Below are 20,216 nucleotides of genomic sequence, written 5' to 3'. Positions count from 1 at the left end.
GACAGTTTTACAGAAGTGAAGGGGCTGGGAAGAAGCTTGGTAAATCCTCACATGCCGAAGATAAGCTGAATTGTGAGCATTATGGGCATACAAATTGTTAGAAGATGTATATGTAACTAAGGGTAGATTAGTCATTGTACTTATCTTTCACTTATATATACATTAGTGAGGGGACGACACTCTCCAACTCACTTTCTCCTCTCATTGTCTTCTCTTCTCTCAACATGGTATTAGAGTCCTAGGGTTGTGATGCCCTAGGGACCACCATTGGAAGAAACCCCTACTTCTTCCTCTCCTCCACGCCCAAACCCTAACGCCTACCACGCCCAAATCCCTAACCCTCCACCAGCCCCTCGCCTCCAACCTCTCTCACCCTGCCCCACTCTCGCCTCCACTCTCCTTGCCTCCACCACCATCCTCGCCTTCACCCTCCTCGCATCAACCACCCTCCTCGCCTCCCTCCTCTCCACAGCCCCTCGCCTCCAATCCTCCTCTCCACCTACCCTCCCTAACCCTCCAAACTCCGACCCCATCATCCCCTCTACCCCAAACCCTAACCCTAACCCGGCCCTCCCTAACCCCTAACCCAACCCTCCCTTCTCCTCTAAACCCTAAACTGACCCTCCCTTCCCTCTCTAATCCCTTGAAACTCTAATCTCATCCCTTTCTTACCACCCCCCTCCCAATCCCTTGAAACCCTAATCTAATCTCTCTCTCTCTCTCTCTCTCTCTCTCTCTCTCTCTCTCTCTCTCTCTCTCTCTCATGACCTAAATTATCTCTGTCATCGTCTTAATCCTTCTCTGCGGCTCCGATTTCCTCTAATACTTTCTATCCTCATTCTGGCTAGCTATACTATGTCTGCTTCTACTATGTGTCTGCTTCAGAGACGCGGTATGGTGTCTAGGCCCATCTATCCCTTCTCTATTGTTCATCTGTCATAGTTGTGGTTGTGAGTTTCACTTTATTTCTGTCCTCATGGATCCTCCTGTCATCATGGATCCTCCTGTCAGCATGACTCCTCCTCCTCCGGCTCCCTCTTCTAGTTATTCCTGTTTTGTGGAGGCTCGTTTCCCACATATGACTTCCGTCAAACTCGATGGGTCAAACTATCTTACTTGGCGTACGGCCGTTGAGACCTACCTCCTGGCCCAAGGTAAGGTTGACTTCATTGAGCCTGATCCTCCCTCTTCCACGGATCCCTCGTATGCTAGGTGGCGGCAGGATGATGCACCGATCTGCATTCTCCTCTGGAACAGTATGGAACCTCACATCTCTGGAGTGGGGAATTTCATTCCATATAGTCCACCTGCCATTTTCACATATCCATGGTCCAGATAAGCCTCACCTAGGTGGACAGATTTTCGCATGATGAATCTGTAGAAAGTGACCAGTGGATATAATATGTAAGTTGGGAAAAAATCATATCTCACTTACTGGCATAAGATGCAACACGACTCCAATGATGTGGCACGTTATTCAGGTTAAAAACAGGATACAGATTTTAAATCTTTAATAAGCTAGGGAATCATATTTACATGTGAGAGTCGGTGTACAAAATAATTTCCCACCTAAGAATTACATGCATGGTCCTTTTGTCCTCACATTTATCTTAGTATTTATCGTCATCTCCCACTACTAATCAAATCGAACTTTCCTAGGCCTTTTTGTTGTTATATGTTTCAATGTCCAATACTAAAACTTGCCTTTTGTTGTGAGATGTTTCAAGGTACAACAATAAACCTTGTTCTCATTTTTAAAAACATGGAACAAATTGATATATTTAACAGATCCCTGGAATGAAATTTGTACAAAGGGACTTAGAACCGGTTCTGGACAACAAATGTTATCTGCAATTCAGAATTTTGTGTGAATCAACAGATAATTTTTGCCACCAAATAATGATTTCGAGCTCCAAACAATCAAGAGGAAATTTGACTAGCATTCACCACAAGTGTATAGAGAACATGAAATCATAAGAACCAGCTTGCATTATTTAATCAATGTGGGTATTTGAATATTAGTCAGGAAGGGAAAACAAAATTAATTATCAAGAAAAACCGACAAAACGGAACCTGAACAACATATTGCAGACCAACAGAGGAATAGTATTTTTCAGAATAGAAGTTCTATGTGGAGTGCAGTTATGGATTGTATGTTATAGAAAGAGGATGACTCTGAGTGATTAGAGGAAAGAAACAGCGAGGAGCTGAAAAATCAAACCAAGCAATTACCTAGAAGAATTCCCAGGGAGTTTAATTGATTTAATATGAAGACAAACCTGAGGGAAAAAATACATATTCTCTGTGAGAAAATTTTGAATGGAACTCTAACCATACAATGACACTGATTCAAATAGACTAGAGCTACCTGCCCTGATGTGCTATCCAAAGTGTGCCAGACTGCTCCGGTTTGACCTTCACCTTCAACAGGGACAGTCACAGCTCCAAGAACTGTGCTTTTCCAAATTATATCCCAGTCATATATTGTCACATTAATCTACAGAGATAATTAAAAAAAACTCAAATCAGCTAGGCTGAACTACATATAATAGATAATACAAAAAAATGGACGCAATATAATGTAACATGTATCCGCTCTTCAGGATTCTCGGTCAAAGCCCAGTCAAGAAAAACAAGACCTTCTTCTACAAGTAAGCTTTCAGTGCACAAAAATCATGCATTCCAACCTGAAGACGTGGATGAAAGAGAAAACATGTAACTATTTGTTAGAGATACACTCAGTATTTTACATAATTTTGTTATTCTTTCAATACGAATACGCAAGCTATTTGGGTGTGTGCACGTGTGTGCAGGCAATTGATCTTTTTCGGAAATAACTGCTGTACGTGACAATTATGGCCTTTATTATCCTTAATTATAGAGCAATATGAAATAATAATCAGAGCATTTAGTTGATTTACTCGGATTGAAGAAGGTAAGGACAAAATGATAAGATCGTCCTGTAACACCCCACCCACAAAAAGAAAAAAGAAAACCCTTCTTGGCATTGTAGATTAGCAAAAGCCAAAGACTACAGAGATAACAAGATGCGGCTTTCTGTTGTGGTAAAGACGAGTAGAAGTCCATCATGAAGTAGAGTATGAAATTTCATATCAGGTGATCTCCCATCAATGTAAAGTCAACTTAAAGCACCAAAATGTCTTCCTTTCCTCTTCACCTAATAAGAAACCTGATAGAACAAATAAAAATGACAACTATATGACGCTAACTTCAAGATTTTGGGATTCTTCATATATCTTGCTTCATCTCTGATGGGTAGACTATGTTCTGTAAGTGCCACCTAAACAAACTGTAATAAGAATGTGTTTTTCACGTAGAATTGCTCAAATTTTGTTGGAAAAAAAAAGCTAAGTTGAGTCAATTAGTTACCCAGGGATGGTCCATGACAAGCAGTGGCTTGTGGTTATTTGTTCTGTTAGTCTGATGAGAGATTCAATGTGACTCATGAAAATGGAGGAACTTATACATGGCTTCAAAACCATCCGTATTTTCAGATCTTGTAAAATACTAACTTCAGGGTGTAATTTGAGATTCAATGTGACTCATGAAATGGAGGAACTTACACATGGCCTCAAAACCATCCGTACTTTCACCTCTAGTAAAATACTAACTTGAGGGTGTAATTCAAGGCATCTGCTCGTGAAATTAAATCTAGAAGAAACTGATATGTTCCAGAAAATATGAATATGTTTTTGCCTATGGGTGATACAGAGAATATATGCATCGCTAACTTACATATGTTCGAAATGATACACAACAGGTTCCGAACAAGCTTCACGTGCAACTCGTTCTCAACCTCACAGGCATCAACAAACCAAAGCATAAGACAGTTAATACTAGTATGCATTTGTAGTTAATACTAGTATGCATTTGTTGGATATCTATGTGTGTTTCTATGTATGTATGCCATAAGGGCATAGTAGTCTTTTCCTCTTTCCCATCTTATAAATACTTGAGTGAAGGGGAGAGACCCTAACTCATTCTATTCTCTCATTTTGGTTCTTCTCCAACATGGTATCAAAGCCTTAGGGTTTTGTGCCCTAGGGACCAAATTGGAGATTCTTCTTCTTCTTCTTCTCCACCCAACCCTATGACCTAAACCCATTTCCCATTCTTCTTCTTCTTCTCTCTTCTTCTCTCTCTCTCTCTCTCTTTTTCCTTTCTTCTTCTTCTTCTCCTTCTCCTTCTCGCCCCCTGCGCGCCCCCCTGGTTGCCCCCCCTGCATCCCACTGCCGCCCCTTCTTCTTCCTCTCGCCCCCCTGCACGCCCCCAGCCCTCCACTACTGCCCCTTCTTCCTCTTGCCCCCCCTGATTGCCCCCTCTCTCTCTCTTTCTTCTTCTTCTACCTCCTCCACTCCCGCCCCCCCACCTGCAGTTCATCTTTCTCCACTCCCTCTTTTCTTCTCCACCCAACCCTATGACCTAAACCCATTTCCCATTCTTCTTCTTCTTCTCTCTTCTTCTCTCTCTCTCTCTCTCTTTTTCCTTTCTTCTTCTTCTTCTCCTTCTCCTTCTCGCCCCCTGCGCGCCCCCCTGGTTGCCCCCCCTGCATCCCACTGCCGCCCCTTCTTCTTCCTCTCGCCCCCCTGCACGCCCCCAGCCCTCCACTACTGCCCCTTCTTCCTCTTGCCCCCCCTGATTGCCCCCTCTCTCTCTCTTTCTTCTTCTTCTACCTCCTCCACTCCCGCCCCCCCACCTGCAGTTCATCTTTCTCCACTCCCTCTTTTCTCTAAACCCTAAACCCTATTCATTACCTTATCTAACTCCAACCCCATACCCCTCTAACACTCAATCCCTCTCTTTCCCTCCTTATCTATAACCTAAATCCCCACCTTCTTTCTATCCCTCGTCTTCGCGGCTCCGCATGACTCGGTATTGGCCCGAGCCTTTTTCCTCTTTGATGCTACATGTGGCTTGTCTTTCTATGCCTCTTCTCGTTCTCTTTTGTCGTCGGAGCCGCGCTCGTCTGATGGAGTCGCCCTTGTGACTTCTCTTTGTCTCTTCTATTTCATCTCATTTCGGGCCGTCGTGAGCATTTTCTCTTCCGATGGATCCATCGAATACTTCAGATCCTCCTCTCTCACCCTCCCTTATTGACAGTGTGACTGATCCTCCCGGGGCTTCTTCTCCTTTGAGCTACCATCCCACAGTGTACTCTCCCTCGTTGAGCAGTCATTTCCCCAGATGACTTCGGAGCGCCTTGACGGTTCCAGTTATCTTAGCTGCAGTAGGGCTGTTGAGACATATCTTCTCGCTCGCGGCAGAGTGTCTCTCATTAGTGTCTCTCATTGAGCGGGGTCCTCCACCCTCCTCAAATCCATCCTATGACCGGTGGCGTCAGGATGATGCGATGGTTCGCACGTTACTATGGCAGAGCATGGCTTCTCATATTTCTCGGCCGATGATGGACTTGGCGACTGCCAAGGACATTTGGGAGCATGCTGCTCTCATGTTCTCTGGGGTTGATAACCTCACTCGCATCTGTGCGACCTACTCTGAGTGGATTCGTCTTGAACGTCGCGACTTATCCCTCTCCGACCATTACAGCCTGTTTATCTCTCTATGCCAGCAGCTCGATGTATTTATGCCCCTCACTTCAGATCTGACGGTTCTAGCTCGTCAGCGGGATCAGCTTAGGGCCATACACTACCTTGAGTCCTTGGGCCCGGACTTCTTACCATTCCGTCAGTAGATGATTCGCTCAGGGGCCATCCCCTCTCTCCCAGACATTTACTCCCGTGCTCAGCATGTGCCCCAAGAGGCTCCTCCACTATGCTTCCTTCAGAGGGTTCCGCTCTTGCTTCTTATGATACTGGGACTTCTTCCGGTCATGGCACTGGTTCTTTTGGTCGTGGCACTGCCTCCTTTGGCCGTGCTAGCGGCTCCTTTGGCCGCGGTCGTGGTCGTGTGATGGGTGGTGGCAATGGTACAAGTGGTCGTGGTAGGCCATATTGCACTCGCTGTCAAAGGGATGGTGACCGTGTTGATACTTGCTTCGTGTTTCACCCAGAGCTCCGTCATTCCCGCGCTGCCCACCTCTCTGCGGCGTCCCCTACTAATGGCACATTCCAGTCTTCTGCTTCAGATCTTCCAGACGAGCCTTTTGAGTTCACCACAGCTGATTATGAGGAGTTTCAGCGTCTCCACCTTAGCAGCCACCCTCCATCCGCCAAGGTTGCCCGGTCAGGTAATGCACCTGCTTCCCTTCTCACTAGCTTCAGCTCCTGGATCATTGATTCTGGGGCATCCAACCATGTGACAGGTAACTCTCAATCCCTTACATCATTTCAGTCATTTCCTTCTCATTCTCGTTTTGTCACTCTGGCTGATGGCACCAAAGTCCTCATTTCTGGTACTGGTTCTCTGTCACCCCATGAGGGTCTAACCCTATCATCTGTCTTGTGTGTTCCCACCTCTCCTTTTAATTTGCTATCAGTCAGCCAGCTTACTAAATCTTTGCATTGCTCTGTCTCATTTTTCCCTTTCAGGATCTCTCGACTTGGAAGACGATTGGAACGGGTCGTGAGCTGGACGGCCTCTATCACCTCCAGTGCCATCCCTCTCCCACCATTTGGTGTAGCTCTATTGATGCCTATCAATGGCATTGTCGTCTTGGTCATCCATCTCTTCAGTGCCTCAGGCAGACCTCCATTGTCTCCTCTAGCTTTCAGCCATTTCAGTGCGAGTCGTGTGAACTCGGGAAACATCATCGTGTGTCGTTCCCTTCTAGGCCTGATAGTAGAGTTTTGAGACCTTTTGGGTTGGTTCATTCCGATGTATGGGGTCCCTCGAGGACCAAGTCATTTTTTGGATATACATACTTTATTGTCTTTGTGGATATTTTAGTCGAATGACATGGGTTTACTTACTTAAAAATCGTTTTGAAGTGTTTACTGCTTTCCGCACCTTTTATGCTGAAATTACTACTCAATACGATTGTCCCCTTAAGTGTTTACAAACAGATAATGCTAGAGAGTATTTTTCCTCTTCGAGTGGGTTTCAGGACTTCTTAGCCACTCATGGCATTCTACACCAATCCTCATGTGCATACACCTCTCAGCAAAATGGTGTCGCTGAGAGGAATTTGCGCTACCTTCTGGACATGACACGTACTCTTCTTGTTCAGATGCATGTTCCTAAGGTATATTGGAGTGATGCAATTCTTACGTCATGCTTCATCGCAAACCGTCTTCCTTCGTCAGCCTTAAGCAATCAATCCCCATTTTTTGTCATTCACCCTCACGGTGAACCATATCCTCTTACCCCTCGCGTGTTTGGCTGTGTGTGTTTTGTCCACAACCTGGGCCCAGTTGTGGACAAACTAGACCCTCGGGCTGAACGGTGTGTATTTCTGGTTACTCTCGCACCCAGAAAGGATACAGGTGTTACAGTCCTAGCCTTCGTCGGTGCTTTGTTTCAGCCGATGCTACCTTCTTCGAGTCTGTTCCGTATTTTGCGAGTCTGCCTCCTCCACAGGTCCCTTCGGTCCTCTTCCTCTCCCAGTACTTCCCGATGTGGTAACCTCTCTTCCTGCCCCCACGCAGGCTCCTCCGTCTCCACCTCCTCCTCCACAGGTTCCAGGCCCCATTAGGATCTACCAGCGCAAATCCCGTCCTCCACTGTCTCCAGCTCTGCCTGCGCCAATTTCATCCCAACCCAGAGATCACAGCACCTACTTCACAGGTATTGCCGCCTTCCGGCCCTCCACTAGATTCTCCCATTGCATCTCGTACACGCTCACGTACTACTGCTCACCCTCTATCGTCTTACGTCTCTTATGACCGTTTCTCACCTGCATTTTGTGGCTTTGTAACTTCGTTGTCTTCTGTCTCCTTGCCTAAGTCTTTGCAGGAAGCACTGGCACACCCTGGCTGGCGGGCTGCTATGGACGATGAGATGAGCGCCCTTTAGGCGAATCAGACTTGGGCTCTTGTTCCCCCTCCTCCTGGAGTTCACCCAGTTAGATGCCGATGGATCTATGCCATCAAATATCTTCCTGACGGCACAGTTGAGCACCTCAAAGCGCGCTTGGTTGCTAAAGGATACACTCAGACTTATGGGATTGATTACACTGACACATTTTCCCCTGTTGCCAAAATACCCTTTGTGCGTGTCCTTATCTCATTGGCAGTCAACTATGGATGGCCTCTTCACCAACTTGATGTCAAAAATGCTTTTCTCCATGGCACTTTGGTTGAGGAGGTGTATATGGAGCAACCTCCAGGGTATGTTGCTCAGGGGGAGTTGACCACCTCTGTCTGCCGTCTTCACAAGTCCCTATATGGCCTCAAACAATCCCCTCGTGCTTGGTTTGGCAAGTTCAGTGATTCTCTCATAGGATATGGTATGAAGCAATGTGAGGTGGACCACTCTGTCTTTAACCTCAAATCTGATGCTGGACATGTCATTCTCATAGTCTATGTAGATGACATTATCATTATAGGGAGTGACTCTTGTGGCATTCAACTATTGAAGAGTTTTCTTCAGAAGCAGTTCTCTACGAAGGATCTTGGTCATCTTCGATACTTCTTAGGGATTGAGGTATTGCACTCTGGTACAAATGTTTCCCTATCTCAACGAAAATATGTGTTGGACCTTCTGGATCAAACCTGCTAGTACTCCAATGGAACCAAATAAAAAGCTCCTTCCGGAAGAGGGAGACTTATTAGAGAATCCTAGCAGATATAGGAGACTTGTTGGAAAGCTCATATATCTTACTGTCACTCGTCCTGATATTTCCTATGCTGTCGGAGTGGTCAGCCAATTCATGAGTGACCCTCGTACCTCTCGCTGGGCAGCTGTAGTGCATATCCTTCATTACTTGAAAAGTACTCCAGGGAAATGGCTACTTTTCAAGAAACAGTCACATGAAGATCGAGGCCTTTTGTGATGCTGATTGGGCTGGCTCTTCGGCTGACAGACGATCCACTACTGGATGTTGCACCTTTGTTGGGGGAAACATTGTGTCATGGCGTAGCAAGAAACAAAATGTTGTATTAAGTCAAGTGTTGAAGCAGAATACAGGGCTATGTCTCACACTTGTAGTGAGCTCATTTGGCTACGTTCTCTACTATCTGAGATTGGGTTTCCTCCATCTTCTCCTGCAGAGTTGTATTGTGACAACAAGGCGGCTATCTATATTGCGAACAATCATGTCTTCCATGAGCGCACCAAGCATATTGAAGTGGACTGCCACTTCATTAGACACAGGATCCAGCAGGGCGTCTTACACACTATTTTCACTCGATCAACCGACCAACTAGCGGACACCTTCACCAAACCATTGAGCAAAGCTAAATTTATTGATATTTGTAACAAGCTAGGAATGTGTAATATATACATTCCAGCTTGAGGGGGGGTGTTGGATATCTATGTGTGTTTCTATGAATGTATGCCATAAGGGCATAGTAGTCTTTTCCTCTTTCCCATCTTATATATACTTGAGTGAAGGGGAGAGACCCTAACTCATTCTATTCTCTCATTTTGGTTCTTCTCCAACAACATTGAATGGACAATCTAATAACTACCAAAGCATCATTGAAGCATGTTAATGTAAATTCCTTTGATATTTCTTGAACGAGATTTGCTATCGTCCATCGCAGAAGGCATTTTGCAGATGGTATGTCTCATGTCAGACCAGCCAACTCGTGAATGATGACAAAATTTGCTGAAAAGTGATCTTCTGTGGCTGGTCTGACATGCGACAGACCATCTGTGAAACGCCTTCTGCGATGGATGCAAGCAAATCCCTTCTTCAACATTTTTTACTTTCCCCTTTTCTCATTATTTTTCAGCATCCTAAAAAAGAATCTTGAACATTTCAGCCACAACCAAGTCAAGATACATGCAGCTTTGACCAGTTTTGACTAACGAAAGTGCTATCTCAATCCTTGCATCTACTGGACATACAAAGCTGTGGCTACCTGCGTCAATACTCCAGGAAATATTTGACTTGCTCATGTATTTACTTATTTCTCATATTGACATAAAGGCCAATTAAGTTCAAGTTTTCGATTTCTTTCTTTGAATGAATTAAGTTCTAGATTTCTGGCTAAGAAAGGCTAGAGACAGCCTCCCTCATAACATGACTTCACCTACCTCAGTTGGGCTTTCTAGTGACAAAAAATAGAGATGGTGCACTGTAAAGAGAAAATGAGATGACCAGGCCTAGGACAGAAAATTACAATTTAAATGCAGATAAGATTATACAAAACCGATTCTTAATATGAGATCCCCACAATAACCATTTATAACTAAAACAAGTAGCCTCTCGTAGTGTCAATCAAGTCAAATGAGAACCTAGAGGCTCTACCTTGACAGGAAGCTCGTCAACAAAAAAATTGAACTCCTCTCCCCACATCGGATTTCTTGAACCAGGAACCATGGAACTGTATCAACAATAAGAAGAATGAAAATGTTGACAATCCAGGATTGATAAATACCAGGCAAGAACCAGAAAAGTGTATGTCCAACCACAAATAGAGAAAAAATTGTGCCAAAAAATCACGTATGGCAAGCAAAAAAAACACAGAAGACATTGGCTTTATGCTGTTTAAATGGACACTGGTGATCCAAGTATAGATGCATAGGTAAAGGGGAAAATATAAATCTTAGAAACAAAAATGATGCTAAACTAATAAATTGACATTATTTATTAAGTTCAAAAAAGGAAACAAAAAAAGATGGAAGATAACTGTGTTGATAAAGAAGAGATAATGGATACAGTTGCTGTGTGTGCTATGCGTTAATGAATAAACATGAACCGATGAAATTTTGGACTCCACATGCAGTAAAGTATACCCTGAACATGTGAAATAATTACATGAAAGATGAATAGAAACAATGTTCAACCAAGCAAATTGTCTTGATCAACAAATTGCCTAAAACTATTCTCTCGGTGATTAATGCTGTCAAGAAGAATGAAAGAAGTTTGGAGAAGAAAAAATCAACATTACTAGTCGTGGAGATGGCCTTTATTCATAAGCTATTGAGACATTAGTATAGTTTTAAGTTTTCACCGAAATCCACACAAAACAACTGAAATGTTTCTGCTTCTATCCCCACTAAAACGCATACCGAAACCAAAATGCATATCGAACCAAAAAATCTTGCAAAATTATGGAAATGTATGCATATATATATATATATATATATATATATATATATATATATATATATATATATATATATATATATATATATATATATATATATATATTCTAATGATGGATATTTAAGATGAAAGTTCAGGAAGTGCTAGAATAAGCACAAATACATACTAAAAATCATCATATAACCAAAAAATCTGTTGAATGAATACATGCCCAAGTGAGGGCAAACTTGGAATATGAAATAATACATATATATTAGTCGTGTGTGAGGGAGAGAACTAATTTTTTGTTCTCTCTCTCTCTCTCTCTCTCTCTCTCTCTCTCTCTCTCTCTCTCTCTCTCTCTCTCTCTCTCTCTCTCTCGTCTCTTTGGTTGATCCACCATGTAAATTAAAATGGTATCAGAGCATAAGAGTGAAGAAAGGTAGATGTTCCTTCTTCCTTTCTAAACCCTAACCCTAATAGCCATCTTTTGCTTTTTCTTTTTTCCTTGTCTTATTTTTTTGGGTTTTTCAATTACATCCTAACCCTAGCACCTGTTACCTCACAACCTTCCACTATCTCTATTTCCTACCCCTCCCCACCAAACATATATATAATAGTCGTGTGTGAGAGAGAGAACTGATTTTTTGTTCTCTCCCACACGCATGCCTATTCTCTTCCTCTCAATTATTTCTCTCTCACACTCTCTATCTCTCTCGTTCCACTATCTCTCTCTCTCTCTCTCTCTCTCTCGTCTCTTTGGTTGATCCACCACGTAAATTAACAAAACCCACCCATAATAATTTAATAACAAAAACCTAGTGATAATTCAGCACATAACCATATTTCATGTCTGATAATTATCAGACGGCACATGTCTGATAATTCAGCACATACCACATTTCACCTGAAATTTGTATAATATTCATACATAATACATACGCCACATTTCGCATGCAATTCATAAAATATAATCACATAAAACATGCTGGTATACTATACCAATAACACACCTATGGTTTTGGTCTCACTATGCATTTCAGTTTCGGTATGCGTTTTGGTGGGGATGGAAACGGAAACATTTTGATTGTTTCGTGTCAGATCCGGTATGTCAGATGTGTATTATGTGTGTATAAGTTGCCCAAGGGCATAGTGGTCATTGTAACTTCTCTCTTTATATAAATACATAAGTGAGGGGGAGAATACCCCAACTCACTAATTCTCTCTTCTCTATTGTCTCTCAACATGGTATTAGAGCCCCAGGGTTCTCTACGTAGGGACCACCATTGCTTCTTTTTTTCCATCCTCTTCTCCCCCCATCTGAAACTCAACCTCCACCACCAGCTCCTCCCTTGCAACCCCTTCACCGCCAGCCCTCCCCTAACCCTCGAAAACTCTATCCCCTTGCAACCCGACACTTCCCCAGCCCCACTGCAGACCCAACCCTTCCCAACCCCTCCCCTGCACACCCGCCACTTTCCCATACCTCCCCTGCAAAACCCGACCCTCCCCACCCCTCGGAAAACCCTCCCCTTACAACCTAAACCTCCCCAGCTCCTCCCAGACCCTCGGCAACCCTCCCCTGCAAACCGACCCTTAGGGGTGTGCATTAATCGGGTATAACCGAACCGACCGAACCAAAATGGTTAATTCGGTTCGGTTGTTTTTCTATTCGGTTCGGTTTCGGTTATTGCTGGACCAAAATTTTGGTTTTCGGTTTCGGTATCGGTTAGCAACAACACAAATTTCGATTTACCTGAAAACCGAAATTTTATCATGCAACACCATTTCGTTTTTTACTACTGATAGATTTATGAATGATATATTTACCCCTTTGGCCCTTTGTTTTACTTGGGACAACCCACACTCAATCTGTAATAATGTAATATAGTGATAGTGAGTTGTCATGAGTAAAAGAAGGGGATGAATAATTAAATGAGAGAAAAAAATCGACTTAAATAGTTAAGTGCCTGGAAAGTTAGGGTTTTCACTTCTCATTTTTCATTTCTCAACTTCGCAATCGCTATTCGCTCTCTGTGTGACCGCTCACATGACGCTCCTACCTGCTTCTATTACTCCATAAGTCCCGCCATCACCAACTTCCTTACATCAAACTTCTCTAACTCTTCAAAGTACTTCATTGGTGCAAGCACAAAGGCTTGTGCATCTTCAGAAAGCATGAGGAACGAGTGCACATAAATGAAGATGGTGAAGATAGTTAGAAATTAATGTTTTTAATGGTACTTAAATTTTGACAAGTGAAAACGGTTATATAAACTATTATTTTTTGATGTACTTGAATTTTGAAAGATATATAAATAAAATATTACATACACGCTCCCAAACGTTGACTCTTCTAGACCCTACGCTTCCCCGCACCCGCTTCGTGCTTCTAAGGTTTTTCCACTGCTCTTCCTACTGAGGAATCATCCCTCGCTACCTATGATAGTAGTTCCCGCTCTGGCCGCGGAGGTGGCCAGGTTGGCCGGGGTAGAGGCCACAGTGGCAGAGATTTTACTGGTGGTCGCAATTCTGGTTGTCGAGGCCGTTTTTCCTGCACTCATTGTCGCCGGGAGGGCCATCATGTTGATATTTGCTATAATCTTCATCCCGAGATTCGCCCCTCTCGCTTGGCCCATCTGAATGTTGTTGATCCCATTGAGGCATCATCGTCTCCCTCCATCCTTCGCAGCGCACCTTTGGCCACCCCGCCTAAGTCTTTCACCATCTCTAGGGCTGACTATGAGGAGCTCCAATGCCTTCGTCTTGGCAGCCGTCCACCCACTGCTGATTTTGCACATCTAGGTAGTTCACCTACTACTCTTCTTACTAGGTCGAGTCCCTAGATCATTGATTCTGGGGCCTCCAACCACCTAACTGGTAACTCCTCGTCCCTTAGTTCTTTTCGTACCTTTCACTCTCTATCTCGGACAGTTACTCTTGTTGATGGGACTACAGCTCCCATCTCTGGTGTTGGGACTCTTACCGCCTTCACGGCTTTACTTTATCCTCTGTTCTTTGTGTTCCCAAGTCCCCCTTTAACCTATTTTCTATTAGTCAAATTACTAAATGTCTTAATTGCTCTGTCTAATTTTTTCCTTCTTATTGTCAGTTTCAAGATCTCTCAACTGGGAGGACGATTGGCTCGAGATGTGAGGTAGACGGTCTCTATCAGCTTCAGTGCACACCGTCGCCCACCATTTTACATAGTTCGATGGACGAACTTTCAGTGGCATTGTTGTCTTGGTCATCCGTCTCTTCAGCGACTCCAGCAAACTTCTGTTGTCTCTTCATTGCTTCAGCCCTTTCAATGCGATTCATGTGAACTCGGGAAACACCATTGTGTGTCTTTTCCCCCTCGAGCTGCTAGTAGAGTGTCTAGGCCTTTTGCGTTAGTTCATTCCAATGTATAGGGTCCCTAGCGGACCACCTCACTTGCTGGATAAAGATACTTATTGTTTCTGTGGATGATTATTCCCGAATGACATGGTTGTTTTTATTAAAGGCTGGATCTGAGATTTTTACTGCTTTTCGCACTTCCTATGCTGAGATTGTTACTCAATACTCTTTGCCTCTTAAATGTTTACGCACAGAAAATTCTAGGGAGTATGCCTCACATGCCTTTCAAGATTTCTTATCCTCACATGGCATTCTCCATCAGTCCTCTTGCGCTTAGCAGAACGGTGTAGCTGAGACGAAGTTGAGGTATTTACTTGATATGGCTCGCACCATGTTCTTTCATATGCATGTTCCTAAATTGTATTGGAGTGACTCTATACTTACGGGTTGTTTCTTAGCCAACTATCTCCCCTCTTCAGTTCTAGACGGCCATTCTCCCTTCTCGGTTCTACACTCTTAGGGAGACCCCTTTCCCCTTACTCCACAGGTATTTGGTTGTGTCTCCTTTGTTCACAATCTTACCTCGGGTTTGGATAAGTTAGACCCACAGGCTGAGCGTTGTGTCTTTCCGGGGTGCTCTCGTACCTGGAAAGGTTAAAGTGTTACAGCCTAGACGTCGTCACATTTTTATCTCTGCAGATGTTACGTTCTTTAAGTCCCTTCCCTTCTTCTCTCCTACTTCTACACCTGGACCTCCTACCTCTCCTTTGTGTCTTCCTCTTCCTTTTCCGGTTCTTCCTGACCCAGTTCCCCACCTCTTCCTTCTTTAGATGTCCTTGTACCTCCATCTGTCTCGGACTCTCCTCCTCAGGTTTCGACAATTCCTCCTCCGCCTACTACTACGAGATTCTATCAGCGGCGTCCACAACCAGACCCTCCTCTCGAGGCGTCGTCTCTTCAGCCGGAGATTCCAACTTCTACCTCTCAGGTACCTTCATGTTCTTCTTCTGATGTAGCTACAAATGCTCATATTGCCTTACGCACTCGTTCATGCACTCTGCTCATCCTATTCCATCTTATGTTTCGTATGATCATCTTACCCCGTCATTTCGGACTTTTGTCTCTTCTTTGTCCTCTGTTTCTTTGCCTAAGTCTGTGCAGGAGGCTCTTGCTCACCCTGGGTGGCGTGCTGCTATGGACAGCGAGATGGCCGCTCTCCAGGCCAATCATACTTGGGATATAGTTTCCCCTCCTCTTGGTGCTCATTCTGTTGGCTGTCGATGAGTGTATGCCATCAAATATTTTCCAAATGGGACGGTTGAGCGCCTTAAGGCACGCTTGGTTGCCAAAGGATATACGCGGACCTATGGGATTGACTACCATGAGACCTTCTTTCCGGTTGCCAAGATTCCATCAGTGCGCGTTTTTATTTCTCTTGCAGTCTGTTAACTTACCAACTTCTCCAAAAGCTTAAGCTGTTGAAGAAGGCGTTATTTATCTTTTATACTTCAACACTCCCCCGCACTTGTGGCCCACTTGGCAAACACGTGACACATGTGGTCCCATTTTGGGCCGACCATCGTATGTGGATTTTTGCTATCCGGGAGGTTTGAACTTGAGACCTTTAGCTCTGATACCATGTTAACTAACCAACTTCTCTAAAAGCTTAAGCTGTTGGCGAAGGGCGTTATTTATCTTTTATAATTTAACACTCCCCCGGACGTGTGGCCCACTTGGCAAACACGTGGTACATGTGGTCCCACTTTGGACCGACCATCGCATGTGGATTTTTGCTACCCGGGAGGTTTGAACTCGAGACCTTTGGCTCTGATACCATGTTAACTTACCAACTTCTCCAAAAGCTTAAGCTGTGGGAAAAAGGCATTATTTAATCTTTTATACTTTAACACAGTCAATCATGGCTGGCCATTATATCAGCTAGACGTCAAAAATGCCTTCCTCCATGGAGAATTGGTTGAGGAGGTGTACATGGAGCAACCTCATGGTTGAGGTTGCTCAGGGGGAGATGTCCTCCTCAGTATGTCGGCTTCGCAAATCTTGTATGGTCTCAAACAATCCCCTTGAGCCTGGTTTGGATGGTTCAATGAGGCCCTCATGAGATATGGCATGAGGTAGTGTGCAGTTGATCATTCAGTTCTCAGCCATCAGTCAAGTGTTGGTCATGTCCTTCTTAAGGTGCTGGTCATGTCCTTCTTATTGTGTATATAGATGACATTATTATCACAGGGAGTGACACAGTTGGCATTCAGCAGTTGAAGACTTTTCTGCAGAAAAAGTTCTCCACAAAAGATCTCGGCCGCCTTCGATACTTTTTTTGGATTGAGGTAGCTTACTCAGGTACTAGCCTCTCCCTCTCACAGAGGAGGTATGTGTTGGATCTTCTAGATGAGACAAAGTCGTCGAGTATGAAACCAGCCACTAACCCCATGGACCCAAATACAAAGCTCCATCCAGAAGAAGGTGACTTATTACATGCCCCTGGTAGATATAAGAGACTTGTGATGAAGCTCATATACCTCATAGTGACTAGACCCGATATTTCTTATGCCATGGGAGTTGTTAGCCAGTTCATGAGCGCTCCTCGTACATCCCACTTAGCAGCCATGAGTCAGATTCTTCGATATTTGAAAAGTGCCTTGGGAAAAGGGTTGTTTTTCAAAAGACATGGCCATCAGAGAGTAGAGGGTTACAGTGATGCTGACTGGGCAGGCTCTCCAGCAGATAGACGCTCCACTACTGGCTATTTTACCTTTATGGGAGGTGACTTAGTGTCCTGCCGCAGTAAGAAGCAAAATATTGTAGCAAAGTCTAGCGTTTGAAGCCGAATATCGAGCCATGTCATGTCACATACTGGCAGTGAGCTTTTCTGGCTACGATCACTTCTGTCTGAGATCGGATTTCCCTCCTCATCCCCTGCTCAGCTATACTGTGACAACAAGGCAGCTATTCACATTGCTACCACTCCAGTCTTCCATGAGCGTACAAGGCATATAGAGGTGGACTGTCACTTCAAACGTCACAAGATTCAGTAGAGAGAGACATGCATACTTTCACTCGGTCGGTAGAGCAACTTGCTACTGTTCTCACCAAGACACTAAGCAAGGCTAGACTTAGTGATATTTGTACCAAGCTTGGAAGGCTCAATATTTACATTCCAGCTTGAGGGGGAGTGTTTGATACTTAGATGTGTATTATGTGTATATATGTTGCCCAAGAGCGTAGTAGTCAACTGGTCATTGTAACTTCTCTCTTTATATAAATACATAAGTGGGGGGAGAATACCCCAACTCACTAATTCTCTCTTCTCTATTGTCTCTCAACACGGTGGAAATTTAAAACTATGCCCATAACTCATATTCTCAGTCCACAATGCTAAACCCTATACCACATCCATCGAACACCCTACTGCCCAACCAATTCAAGAACCCCAAAATTAGTCCCCTTTTCTTGGTCTGTCATAACCCAAGAGCAGTCCTAACCTATACCTACAGTCCCTTATCCCCAAATTGTTACCTATAAATCTGTTTTCCCCATCGATTACCTAAGCTATCCCCTAACTGAAAAATTCCCATCTAAATTTCATACCACAGCTTCAACCCCAAACCCCAACCTAAAAATTTAAGAAACCTGGAACGAATAATCTGTTTTTTTCCTGGATCTATCATAAGCCACCGTTATTCCCCATTGTCAGAAATCCCAGACCAATCCTAGATCTATCACGACTGCCTCTACTCAACCCCAACCATAACAGTCCACAGATCTGCTATCACAGTCCCAAAATCTGTCACAAACAGTCTCAACAGTTTAGGATCTGTCCAAACAGTCCAGATCTGTCATAACATTCCTCCCTATTTACCCTACCGTTTATCTAATTTGTTCCCTACGCCCTGCATATCATGTTTACTTATTCCATTTACCTTATACCCATCCGATTAGAGACCATAAGCTACCCTATTATCCCTTAACAGCTTCCAGATGTGAATAAAATCAGCAGAGCATAGTCATCCTCCTTTATCTGACGCACGTCAAGTGGTATAAGAGCTACAATATCTAGTTTTTTTACCTTTTGGTCCTGCATCAGGATAATACCTTGATGTGCAAGTAGTTCGTCATACAAGCCATGAAAGAGAGTCCCGACTCCCGAATGACATAGAAATTTTTTTTTGGCAGTTGTCAAAGATATAGTTTGTTTAGCAATATTGACTCTATTGTTCTATGGCTAAACTCGTATGTCATTGGAAGATGTTTCTTTTCTTTCACATGACAACTTAATAAGTGTCCCCGTCTCTAAAAGTAATACCCTTCCATCACAGAGAGTGTACCTTATAAATCCTGGACTTCTAGAAAACATGTTGAGCACAACAAAAAGCTCCTGGCATTATCACTAGCCTGTAAGGAAAATGCTCAAAATTCTCTGGGATGGCCATTTCATCAATTATATGCTGAACAACCTTTACCCAAATCAAGTTTGATAAGGAAGAATAGAAAAATAAGTACTAACTTCAGCAATCTTTTCGCATAAAGTGCACCATTCTCCAAAAGTTCAAAAATATATGAATTGATTCAAGTCAGGTTAGTGATCACTATGACTGACGTCAAATAGAAAAGCAGCCTTAATCTTGGGTTTTCAATCCCCGGGGCCGGGATGCATTTTTCACCTATTAATTTATTATGCAATCCATCTTCATCATTTTATCTGTTGTTCTTCGCTCCACACAAACGGTTTCCAAACAAATACTTTCACCACCATGTGAAAGACAGTAGAAGCACCATAAATCTAAACACAACACACACAGTTTCCCATCACAACAATATCGTCTCCTCTTTATATGCAATCAATTGTCCATGTCACTAAACACAAATAGTATCAATTACCACGAAACACAAACACTATGGCTTATATAATAGATAATGAACTCATATTCTCTATCTTATGCGAGAGGAAAGTAAAGTAGCATTTATTAGAATAAACTAACAAACCAAAATGCTAGTCTAACATCTCATAGGCTTCCATCATCTCAATATAAATGAGGGGAACACATTAAATATATTTAAAAAGAGGCAGGAAACAGGGTGGAATCACCTAAATCGTTTTTCTGAACCGCATCTAATAATAGCATAAGGATCTGATGTTCCATTCAAGTTTGCACCAATTAGATTCTTTGCTGCTAACAGTTCCAACTGTAACATGGGAAAAACCATTTGCCTTGTTAAAAAGGCTAAAAAAATTATAAAAGAAACATTATTAAAATCCTTTTTAGCATAAATAAAAAGGAACTCAATTCCATAAAATAAACAGTATTAAAATTCTTTTCAGCATAAATAAAAATGAAAGAAATTCCCTACAAACCTAATAACACTTCCGTCAGTACAACATAGTAAATAGTAGTACGATAAGAAAGAGAGAAGGCATGATAAGTTCAAATTCACGTCAGAGAATACTTATAATATACATGTATAGACATACATGTATAAAAATGCATGTTATATAATATATGCATATATGTATATTATATAAGATCAGAAATACCTTGATGATGTATGCAGAAGGGCCTTGGGAATCTCCTTTCAACTGGCCCATCTACAAAATAAGTGCAGAACTGCATGTCAAACAAATGGGAAAATTACCCCATGACACAGATGACAAATTGCAAACTGGATTAATATCCAGCACAAGCTGAAAGGCGAAGTGCACCATTGAACAAAGCATGAAGATGTAAGAAGTGGTATTAGTTTCATAGCT

At 43.1% G+C, this 20,216-nt stretch overlaps 1 protein-coding gene across 1 annotated transcript in view; it reads right to left on the bottom strand.

Annotated features, from left to right (window-relative positions):
- The window catches only part of LOC143858507 (BAG-associated GRAM protein 1-like), a 64,114-nt gene that overhangs the window by 31,352 nt on the left and 12,546 nt on the right, over positions 1 to 20,216 (bottom strand). The window contains exons 2-6 of the mRNA XM_077369146.1: positions 20,004 to 20,054; positions 19,557 to 19,654; positions 10,334 to 10,409; positions 2,369 to 2,497; positions 2,233 to 2,279 (exon numbers count right to left, since the gene is read on the bottom strand). Of these exons, the coding sequence (XP_077225261.1) occupies positions 2,233 to 2,279; positions 2,369 to 2,497; positions 10,334 to 10,409; positions 19,557 to 19,654; positions 20,004 to 20,054 (401 nt within the window). The remainder of the gene's footprint in view (positions 1 to 2,232; positions 2,280 to 2,368; positions 2,498 to 10,333; positions 10,410 to 19,556; positions 19,655 to 20,003; positions 20,055 to 20,216) is intronic.

The sequence above is a fragment of the Tasmannia lanceolata genome, unplaced genomic scaffold (assembly GCF_043159265.1).
Source record: "Tasmannia lanceolata isolate RefF3 unplaced genomic scaffold, GAP_Taslan_0.1 ptg000026l, whole genome shotgun sequence".
NCBI classification, from domain to species: Eukaryota; Viridiplantae; Streptophyta; class Magnoliopsida; order Canellales; family Winteraceae; genus Tasmannia; species Tasmannia lanceolata.
Note: the sequence above shows the minus strand (reverse complement) of the source record. Positions and strands in the feature narration are given on the sequence as shown.